The sequence below is a fragment of the Nicotiana tabacum genome, chromosome 8 (assembly GCF_000715075.1).
Source record: "Nicotiana tabacum cultivar K326 chromosome 8, ASM71507v2, whole genome shotgun sequence".
Classification (NCBI taxonomy): Eukaryota; Viridiplantae; Streptophyta; class Magnoliopsida; order Solanales; family Solanaceae; genus Nicotiana; species Nicotiana tabacum.
The window spans coordinates 142,601,065-142,612,493 of record NC_134087.1 but is presented as its reverse complement, the minus strand read 5'-3'; the positions used below and the strand labels follow the sequence as shown (position 1 = coordinate 142,612,493).

Below are 11,429 nucleotides of genomic sequence, written 5' to 3'. Positions count from 1 at the left end.
GACAGAACTAGAAACCCCCAGGTGTGGAAAAGGAGGTTTGCTAGCGAGCTAGCTTATCACAAGTTCCGGGAATGGTGGCCTCTGAGGTCGCTTATTATTGAGTGTCAGTTCATAAAGAGGGATCTCTTACCGCACAACCCCAACGTGAAACAGCAATTCAATGAACTACTGGGGTGAGATTACTTCACCAGTAGGGTATCAGAGGCAAACGAGCACTTAGTCAAAGAGTTTTATGCCAATTCTTCCCACATCAAGAAGGATACAAAGTGACTAAAGTGCGGAACTTGAAAGTGAAGTTTGATGGGAAAACAATCAATGAGTACCCGGGCTTTCCTGAGGAAGATGACTCATTATACTTGGAGAAATTGGGACTTGATGAGGCAGCTCGTCCATGGTTAGCATCATATTTGGCTCCCTCAGGCACCACCCCAGCATGGTTGACATCAGGAGTTGCAATCTTGAAGAAGACTCTAAATTTTGAGGCGAAGGGGTGGGAGACTTTTGTATGCAGCAGGCTAGACCCCACTACCCATGAAAACTCTATGCCGGTCTCCCGGGCGATATTGGTGGTGTCTATTATGGCGGGGTTCCCGATCAATGTCGGGAATGTTATGTCTAGGGTGATCACTAGGGTGGTCAATGAGGGTAACAAATCATACCCTTTCCCAAATTTTCTTACAATGTATTTGAAAGACCAAAAGGTGGAGAAAAGGAAGTTTGATGTGAAGGTGAAATCCAAGATGCCCTTTTCATGGTACAGCCTCAAGGCTGATGACAACCCCAAAGCCAAATATCCTAAAGGCAAAGCCAGTACTTCTATTGGCCAGTCTGAAGAGTCAGTAGTAGTAGTCCCTTCTTCACAGCCACACCAGATATTGCCTCTGGGCCATCTACTTCCACTCCAGATATTCCATCACCCTTAGCCTACCCATTGACTACCCATCGTTTGAGCCAAACACTTGCCAGTATCAACCACTGGATGCAGGCAGCTACTTCTAAGTTGTTTGTGCTCTCTAGCTCGGTGGAAGCCCAGTTCGTACCCTCACAGCCACAGGTTCCAGCTTCAGTGGAGGAGACTCTCAAGGAGCTTTTTGACAACCAGAAGAATCTCTTGGAGAACAAAAAGTTGATTATGGATGCTATAGATGCTCATGGAAAGTCACTGAAGGAGCTGAGCTAGCGGACAAGGAAGCTGCAGAAGACTCGGGCCTCAAATGAGTTTGTGACGGAGTTAAGGGGAGAAGTGGAGAATATGAAGGCTGCTGATCATCTACCATTGGAGCTATTGTTGCATGACCAACCTCTAGCAGCTCAGACTCAGCCGGAGCAGAAGCAGGAGTTGGAAAGGGCACTAAAGAGGAGGAGAGTGATCCCCCGGGCAGATGATGCAGTGATTGAGTTGGAGGACCCGCAGGTAGGTTCCTCTAGCCAGCCTCAGGTCCCAGAGCAGGCATAGGTTATAGGGATCCAGTCACAGATTCCCGAGCAGTCACAAGACCCAAGGACCCAGGCTCATGACCCCATGCAGACGGAGGACCCATAGGGAGTTTTCTTTACTCACTATCTTCTTTTTGAACTTATTTTTGGCTAGTTAGCATTGAGGACAATGCTATCTTTCATTTGAGGGGGTGGCCCTATTTTGATGATGTTGGACTATAATTATGATACTATTTTCTTTTTTTTTGTTATGCTTTTTCACTTTTGGTATGTATATAATTTTACAAGTTTATTTCACTTTTCGTATTTTGCAATCTTCGTTTGTATATAAAGTTACTTTCTTATATATATATATTCATTCCCTCTTATGTATATTCGTTTAAATCCCCTATTGTACATATTCAGTTTACCTTCTGTATTTTCTTTCATAGCTTCTTACTTCATTTTAGTAGCTTCTTTTTCAGTTCGTAGCTTCTTATTTTGAGTTTTGCGTTCAATAAGCCTTTGGTTTTCTTAATGCCACGGTTCTTTCCAAAGGTGGAGTTTGTGTGAACCAGGTGGCTCTTCCCGATGATGGATGGTATGACAACCTTCTTAAGGGTTTGAGTTTGTTTTCTTTTTATTTTTGTGTAAATAGTAGCTAGTGAGTAATAGTGCCTCAAGCAAAGCTTCACTTGGGCCTAACACATTTGCCTTTGACCTTATGGTTAAAAACATAGTGTGTATAGGATGGTGACAGTTGTGACCTTGAGACTCTTGTGTTGGCTAATAATCATCAAGTGGTTTTTCGGGACCATTTGCATTGCTCAAATCTTAGCTAAGGTTGTTGTGGGCTCCCGACTCTGTCTCTTTAGCAATCTTATAGCTTGTGTGGTGAGAATTTGATTTGCAAGTCCAAGTCTCGTGCCATTGAGTCTAAAACTTTCCCTGAATGTTTGTCTAGGCGAAATCCTAAGTGTAGTTTGACTTGAGAAGTGATTATAGGCTCTCCTTGATCCGAATGGTATCTTGAAAACATTCATAGCCTACCAATGATAATATCCCGAGTCAACCCCTTTGAGCCATAGCCCTTTTTCTTTCAAAGACCATAATACAAGCCTTTACCCGTTTTAAAAAGACCCTTTCTTGGCACCCAATCTTTCCTTAGCACAAGACAAAAGCATAAGTTTGGGGGGAGGAGACGAGCAATGCAAAAAGTGGTAAAAGATACAAAATGAAGAAAAGGAAAGGCAAAAAGAAAAAGAAAAAAAATCAAAAAGTCAAAAAGAATGAACAATGCAGAAGAAATGAAGGGATTCAATAAAAGTAAAAGGATGAAAGGCGTGGAAAGATTTGAAAGGAGAAAAAGGTTTGAAATGAACAAGAAAGAGTGACGGTGTGTCTCTCTAACCCCTAAGAAAGAAGTAAATGACTCAAAGAGTCAAAAAATGTGTGCCAAAATGAAGCAAATGAAGTGCTTAAGGGAAGATGAAACCTTTTTAGACCAAATATATCCTACCCTAAACCAAAAGGCTTCATTGTATCCCCACAAAAGCCCTATATGATCTTGAGTTGAGTGAAGCTTATATTAGTGGTGACTCACATAAGGGGCAAGCTTATGGTACTTAGAGCCGGACTTGTGACCTTGCTTTGAGAGAGATGAGTGTGTTTTCCACAATCCTCGTTCTGAGTGCTACAATCTAAAAGTGAGGTTTTGCTTAAGGAAGAGTGAGGAGTATGAGTTTGGGTTCCACAATGACCAAAGTGGTAGAAAGAGTTCCCTTGATGAGTTGAGTCGACTCTTGATGCTTTTGTGTTGCACTAAAACTATGGTGCTTAAAAATGTTGAATGTTGCTAATGATTCATTTGAATTGAGGGCAATTGTTAGTCCCAATTGATGCTAGATGAGGTCACTTTAGGTCAGCTGAATTTTCTTGATTTTATTCTTAAGGAGGTGGGACTTACTCTATTTGCTTAAGGAAAAGCAAAAGCTTAAGTTTGGGGGAGTTGATAACTAGAGATTCTAGTCTATTTTATACTCCTTTTTGCTTGAGTTTTGGATTAAAAGTGTATACAAGTAATCCCGAAAGTTTACATGTTGTGCTTGTTTGCAGTGTTTGGTCAAAAAGTGACAAGGAAGTCAAAACCAGCTCAAAAAAGAGTGAAACCTGCACAAGTGCCAAGAACAAGTCAAAGCACCGCTACAGCAGTAAATCCAATGCGGCTGCAACAGACCCACCGCGACCGCAGTTCTTTTATCGCGGTCTGCGGTGGCAAAGATCAGAGAAGATGCAATCCTGGAATTTAAAGTAACGCGGCCCGCGGTTGATTCTACGGGGCCACGGTAGCCTCATTGCAGCCGCGGTCCGCGGAGAAAAGATTCAGAGAGCTTGAAGTTTGGAAGTTTTCAGGACACCGCTGACCATGGTTGATTTTATACGGCAGTAGTAAAGCCATCGCGGCCGCAATCCATTTATTGCGGCTGCGGTGGCCAGATCCAGAGAACAAGATTTGAAGCCAAAAAGGCTTGACCGCAGTCCGTGGTTGATTTTACGCGGCCACAGTAACCTCACCGCGGCCGCAGTCCATTTTCCGCGGTCTGCGGTACCTCTTTCAGGGCAATTTTGTCCAGAAAATTTGGCCTTGTATAAATACTTCTTTTTCATATTTTTAGATCATCTTATCTGTAGCTGAGGATGTGAACGCCATTTTTTTTTAGCTATTTTGAGTAATTTTGTAGCTAGTTTAACATTGAATCTTCGAATCTTAGCTTGTAATTATATTTTATGGGTTATTCTTCATCTCAATATCAGATTTCTTCTATTATAATGAGTATCTAGACCCATTATCTAGGGTTATGGCTCAACCCTAGTGTGGGTATTTGATGGGTCTCTTGTTTTAGGGCTTAGATGTTTAGGGTGGTTGATATTTGGCCTGATTTGTGTTTTCCATATTGAATTAGTGGTTGCAAACACTAATTTGTGCCTTTTTTACTTGGGCTCTTCTTGAGAAAGAGAGCTTGAGTCTAGGAAAATCAGGCAAACAAGGAATTGGGGCGTATTGAAGAGATTGATAGCCCCAATTAAAGGGTTAAACCTAGAGATAGTAATACCCAACTTGAGCTTATATTGCTTGCACAATTTTGACACTCAATTGATCTTGAGAAAGCCAATTAGGGCAAAGTCACTCAAGTTACAAAGAGGTATAGAGTGAGTAGTTTCGTGCGTTGGATATAACGTAATCCCAAACATAACAACTTTGCCTTAAGCTTTAGAACCCGTCAAGTATTCACCTAGGGGAAAGTCACTTCTCTAGTTTCTTTCCATAAATTAAGAAAACCTCACAAAAAGATATCATACTTAGCTTAATTTCAGCATCATTAGTGATAATCTAGATTAGTGAACCATCAACGCATGTTTAGAAGTGTAAAAAATTACTTTGCACGTTACAAGTGTAGATAGGAACCCAATTCCCAAACATTCTAGCTCCGTGTGAATTCGATCCCGACCTTCTTGGGTAAAAGCTCGTCGACCGCTCTTTCCACTCTGTAGTGGTGTAGGGTTGGACCCGATCACATACTCAGTATTTTATTCATACTGACATTTCTTTTATTTGTGGACGTTGCATGTCGTGATGCATGTCCTGATAGACAGGTAGACGTAGCTCCCCCACCATAGTAGGTTGTCCAGTTCAACGGTTATTGGAGAGATCCCTTCGGCGGACTTGTCGTGGTCTTGGTATGCATTTTTGTTATAGACATTATGGGTATGTCGGGGCCCTGTTCCGGCAATGTTGCAGCACTTATGTTCCTTTAGAGGCTCATAGACTGGTGTCGATTCATGTATAGTTTGGATTGCTTGGTCATCTGATTTTTGTCGTATAATCTCTCATGGCAGCTTATTAGCTCGTACCGTATATATAGCTTCTTGACAGCCTTGTGAGCCCATTTTATGTATGTTGATGTCATTATATGTCATTGTTGGTTGTTCGTGATTCATGCCTACCATTTATGTTGATCTCGCTGGCCCTTATATATAATAACAAAGGTTAGATAAAATGTACGTTTGTGCTCGGTAGGTATGGCCCGGGTGCTAGTCATGGCCCTCCAGTTTGGGTTGTGACATTAGGAGAATCGACTTTTTTTTTAGAGAGAGAGAGAGTGTGTGTGAGAGGGATAGAGAGAGAGAGAAAGAAAGCATAGAGAGGGAGAGAGAGAAAATAGATGTGTTTTTGATATTTTAGTAGCGGGAGTTCTAATATCTCGAGGGATAAGAATTATTAAATACTAAGAGAATTAGCGGCGGTTCGACCCACCGTAATTTAGTAAAGAACGGTCATCTTAACATATTCACTAATGGCGTATGGAATGTCGCCATATTATGTTCTATTTTGTGGTGATTCCTTTCAACCGCGGTAATTTAACCACCGCAATAAAAAAAAATTTTGTAGTGATGTTATATCTTCACATAACTTTGTTGTTCGAGTATATGTGATACTATGTTTTTTTCATTTTGTTCCCAAAAGAATAATAATTTCCTTTATTTAGAACCAATTTAACTTTAAACTTCTAATTATATTTTTAATGACGTAATATAGTAGCCACATAAATCTCATGGTATATTTAAGATCACAAGTTCTAAGAATATTTATTTCTTTCTTAAACTTCATTTATAATCAAACAGGTTTACAAAATTAAAATGGATGGAACATTTGGTGATCTGGCTAAATAAGAAACTCATGTATAAATATATTGTAAGAGAACACAAAAAATTAGACCCAATAGAATATTTCATTCTTACACAAGGTACTTATTTGTTCGAATGAGCCAACATGGGAAGTAACCTTCGCCTGCAAGTAAAGCAAACTAATACATGCGCAATAATCTTTCATTACATGAAAATGAAGTTTGGTTTGGCACAAAATTAAATGATTATGTCCCAGAATTTGCACCTAGTAAACTCAAGGACGAAATTGTCATGAGCTATTTCCTGCAAACCATCAAAATTCACAAGACAGCTATGGACTAACGTTGACGGATAAAAGGACCTTCAAAAGCATTAGGAACACCCATCTCTGCGGTTTACACAAATGGAAAAAGTTGAAATTTGGAAACGCCCTCGAACGCTTACATCTCTATAGAGTTTGTACCTCATTACAAGAACCTTCACTTTTATTTTTCTCCATCAAGCTCATAGGAACAGCCAAAATCATGGTGTTCCTCACTTGATTAAAACTTCTAAAAGAATTTTACGAAAAGTTTGATCAGGAACAAAAAGGTCGTGGAACGAAATGGTTCATCATTGTTGACGAACTTCATTTGGGGCAGAGGTGCTCAACTCTATGGTACTAGAGTTTGGATGTGTAAGAGAAGCCTCAATGTCTTTTCCATCTGAAGAATCTACAAATTTAAGATATTGCTCAATATCATTGGCATCTGAGCTGCCAAATCTTCTAATATGCCATAATCCAGTTGTTTTATGCCTCCTTTCACTAATTGCAATTGAAATATCATTTGGGAAGAGGTCTCTCAGAACAAAGGCATAGATGATAGTTGTCACAAGCAGTGCTGTTACTGTTAGTGTAGCAAGAGAGCAAAGTATGACTGCTAGACACTTTGTCGCTGTGTTGGTAACGGCAGTTGAGTACCTGACAGTGGCAATAGCAGCTCCGGTCATGGGGAAAGTATACGCCCACCACGCCAATGAAAACCTGAAGTTAACAAATGAGATAAGCATTTCACATTAAGCCAATGGTGAAGAGGAATAAGAGAGCTTTTCAGGACAAAGGCAAATTGCTCATACCTGAAGCCTCGGAAGAAATTAATACGAACAGCCTGTGAAGGGACAAGAATAAAGGATTAGCCTAACACTTGAACAGCATTCTCACGAATAGTATAGATTGTAGCTACACGTAAGAACCTTGACAAAGAAACTGTCAATAAACCTTTCAGAAATCATTAGAGATGTTGTTCATTCTACTCGTAGCTGACTAGAATGGTTAATGATGTATTTGAATGCTAAATCTGCCTAGCATAATGACTTACCAGTGAGAAATAAAGGAAGAGGGCAATGAAATAAGAAATCCGAGATCCATAATCGAAGGACCCTTGGATTGCTGCCCATGCCATAGAAGCAACACTAGGTGCAGCAACAAATAGAAAGAAGACCGGGTGAAGCTCCTTTGGCAGCGTCTCATTTGTTGGAAGTCTTTGGTAAAGAGTTACAAATAGGACTAAATAATGAGCCAATCCAACAGCATAGAAGAATATTGGGCCTTCTTTTAGTCCCATGGATGCACCAAGCAAAGCACCTACGAAATTTCCAACGACAGAGAGATGATTTACGGGGCTGGCAACCTTTGAGAGCCTTCGCTGTCCTCCAGACATCCATTGTCCATAGATCTTCAGCTCTAAGCAAAAGATTGGGGTCATAAGAATGTACCACAGAGATGTGTGCAGGTTTTTAGTAACTGATGGTGGAAATCCTAGTGCTAAGAATAGAAGTGCTATCCACGGAGCAAAGAAGAAGTTAACACGTATCGGGTGATAGTATTCACGACGAACTGCTTCGAAGTAGAAAATGATTTTCAGAGCATATATGAAAGCAACAATGGCCATAAGGGCCACAGAAATGCACCAAAGGACAAGATTCATGTTCAAGCTTACGTGGAGGAATTTCGTTGACGGAGAAGTGGCTAGAGCTTTCCACATAATAGCTTGGCTACTAACACCAAGACATATACCAAAGGAAGAAATAGGGAATCGAAGAAGAAATGGCCATTTCTTGTCCTCTGGAAGAATACTTTGCTCAGAAGCCTGTACAGGAAAGAAACATGTGTTACCAACATTACCATCTCGATTCCGAATATTTGTATTTTCAAACTAAAAAGGAAAGAAAGAAAAGACATTTCATGTGTAGAAGTGCAGAAATGTGTATCTCAAAAGCATCAGTGCAACAAAATTTAGTATCTTTTAAGAAATATGAACTCAAGTTCCATTTTAGGCATGTAACTTCTTGGTTTTAAAACCAAAAAAGACATACAGATACATGGATTTGCTCTTACTTTAGATGAAGAAACATACCATCACAAAATAAATTACTTATGGCCGAGGATAAGTTCATCGTTTAATACCAATGCAGGTTGCATTCATTCAACCAAGTGATGAACGTCATGTACAAACGGGTGCACAAAATCAATACCGCAGGTAACAGACCCTCAAAATGCTTTTCATTTTCTTTAGCAATGGTTATTTGAAAGATCAAAACTGCAAATGCATTGATACATTCATGATCTCAAATGCTAGTAATCTTTAAAGATATCTTCATCTGAAGCGAATTTCAGCAGATCACTAAAATGGGTGGGCTAAACCAAGGAGAAAAGCTTACCCGTAGAGTGTCCAATTCTGGTCCCTCCAACGCATCAAAGTATCGATGTACTGGGATATTTTCTCTCTCTGCAGTATTCGACTCTTGCTGTGCTTCCAGATTCTTTCCACGCAAATTTGTTAATTGTCTCTCAAGTTTACCAGACCATGTTTTGAAAGAGTTGAACCTTGGATCCCTTTGCTTAATAATCTTGGGATTCATTGATGGAAAATCTGAATAGCTGGGAAGTTTCCCAATAGCAGGAGCCTCAGGAAATGCAGTATTTCTTGGCATTGGCTGAGAATAAAACTTGACCTTTTTATTATGTCTGGTACCAGAATCAGTTGATGTAGCAACAAAATCGGAAGTGTCAATATTGCTGAATATAATCTCATTATTATCACTGAAGACAACTCTTTTTTGGCTTAGTGAGTGAGCTGCCAAAGGAGAGGGTGGCATGCTAATGGAAACTGAATGCTTCCTTTCATGCTGTCGTTCAGCAGCGGCTTCAGTTCCCTACAAATATCAATATAGAGTATTAGGCAAGTCAAATGTCACACTGTACTACAGAGTAATATCAATGATTCAAAGATCAGAGATGTAAAGTGTTTCAAGATCAGAATATAATAGACAATATGTCAGCAACATATGCATATTAGGGCCAGCAGAAAACTTCCGACTAATGGCTGAAATTAATCTGACATTCCATTCCCTAGCCATAACATTCATTCTGGTTTATTTTTTTCTTTGACTTATAAGCTTTCACAGGCAAATTTATCCTCGCTTAATACAACAACAACAAAAACAACAAATCCAGTTTGATCCCATAAATGGGGTCTGGGGAGGGTAGTGTGTACGCAGACCTTACCCCTACCTCATATCCTTGCTTAATCAGGATTTAAAATCTGAATGCCTTGAGTGAAACTAGTGTGAATGTCCCTTCCAGCTTGTGGTCAAGTCTGAACTGACTAAAAAGAAAGAGAAAAGAATCTTGACGTGTGCTTCTGTTACGAAAAGTTTGAGATAGCAATTTTCGATCTCACAGAGTTCAAAAATCAGCAATTTAAATGTAATTTCCGATAGCTTCTATGACTTTGATCTTTAGCTACCTGTTTTAGGCACAGTCTGCCTGGAAAGGTTTTTTTTGTTCTGTTCTTTAAAATTCTAAATGTGATCCTTAAAGGAAACGAAGTTGTTTTTGTTTTTGTAATCCACATATTGGCTCATAACAGTAAGTTGAGGCTGCCAGAAGTAGAACCTAACAACCTTAATTGAGTGGTCCTTGAAACATCCATGAGCAAAAACAGCTGGATTATAAACAATCGCAAGATACGATGATTCATCAAGTCCATCGATATGTGGATAAAATGAAGAACAACTGAAGAATGCAGACTAATTTTTGAGGATTAATAAGAACAAAGACTTACCCCGATAGATGAGATCACAAAATTAGATCCAGTTTGATCAAGTTGATTATCAATATGATCATTATCTATTATGATATCAAAATCATCCATTTCATCAGAAATAAATTTGATAAGGGGTGGAAGTACTTCAGTAGAATCATCCCTAGCTGAATTAGTCACTTCACTTGTTTCCATGGCTATACTGCAGGATCTGCAGGAGACAATAATCTTATTAGTAGGTACGTGCTACAAACACACGAAAAGATAAACATTATTTTCGTATGCAACGAGCATAAAGAAGGACAAAAACATAGTGTAAGATATCCGTCGAATTCTAGGTTTGATCTCATATGAGCAGACATTCTCAAAGGTTGGCTTATACCAATATCATAGGATGCAAAATGTCATTTTTTTTTCTCTCATACATGAGTTCCATAACAAATTTAAACAGAACTTTTAGAGTTAATTTATTAAAGATACAGAAAAATCCAATCTGTTCACGTTCCTTTAATTGTAAAGAAAAAGGATTCCTCCCTAAAACAGAAGTATTTGATACGATTTGTAGCCACTAGAAAGAAACTATCCAATCAATATGTTGTATGACAAAAAATATACATTTGATATACTTTGCAAAATCTATTGATTATCATAGGTCCATAGCGAGAGATAAAACTTCGACAAGCCTACCTCCTATGTGTTCCGCTGATTCAATTATGGAGTTGAAAATGGATCTTCAAGCAGCTAAAGTAGTGAGATTGCTAGAAAGACATGAATTTTTGTCTGAAGGGGATAAATGACAATGAAAGATGAGCTGAAGGTCGACTATATATTAACAACCAAATTTTGAGAGAAAACATAAGCCTGCATTATAAATAGGAAGATTCATGCAAGGTTCTTGGAAACATATCATATTTGTTATGGATACAGCTGCCATGTATGAAGATAATAATATCCTTTTTAGTAACAAAATAAACAAACAATTAATATGAGATGAAGAAAGGTCAAAAGTGTAAGATTTCCATGTTATACATGGTTAGGTGAAAATAGCAGCAACTGGTTGAGTATTTGTCCTCCATTCTATTGATGGGTTTGATTTGCAACTCTTTGCCAGCTAATAAGCTGAACAACACGTATATACGTATTATTGTTGAACACTTTAGAAATTAAAAGAGTTTGATAAGAATTTGTTTTCCTTATTTTATTAAAAAGGGGTGGGTATAATACTTTGCCAGCTTCTGTCCT

At 39.0% G+C, this 11,429-nt stretch overlaps 1 protein-coding gene across 1 annotated transcript; it reads right to left on the bottom strand.

Annotated features, from left to right (window-relative positions):
* Positions 1–6,134: 6,134 nt before the first annotated feature.
* Positions 6,135–11,206, bottom strand: LOC107824438 (S-type anion channel SLAH2-like). Its single transcript, XM_016651196.2, has 6 exons — positions 10,875–11,206; positions 10,209–10,398; positions 8,803–9,297; positions 7,461–8,231; positions 7,219–7,250; positions 6,135–7,126 (listed from the first exon to the last, which is right to left on the bottom strand). The coding sequence occupies exons 2-6, from the start codon at positions 10,380–10,382 to the stop codon at positions 6,715–6,717; spliced, it is 1,884 nt and encodes a 627-aa protein (XP_016506682.2). The 5' UTR covers positions 10,383–10,398; positions 10,875–11,206; the 3' UTR covers positions 6,135–6,714.
* Positions 11,207–11,429: the final 223 nt, after the last annotated feature.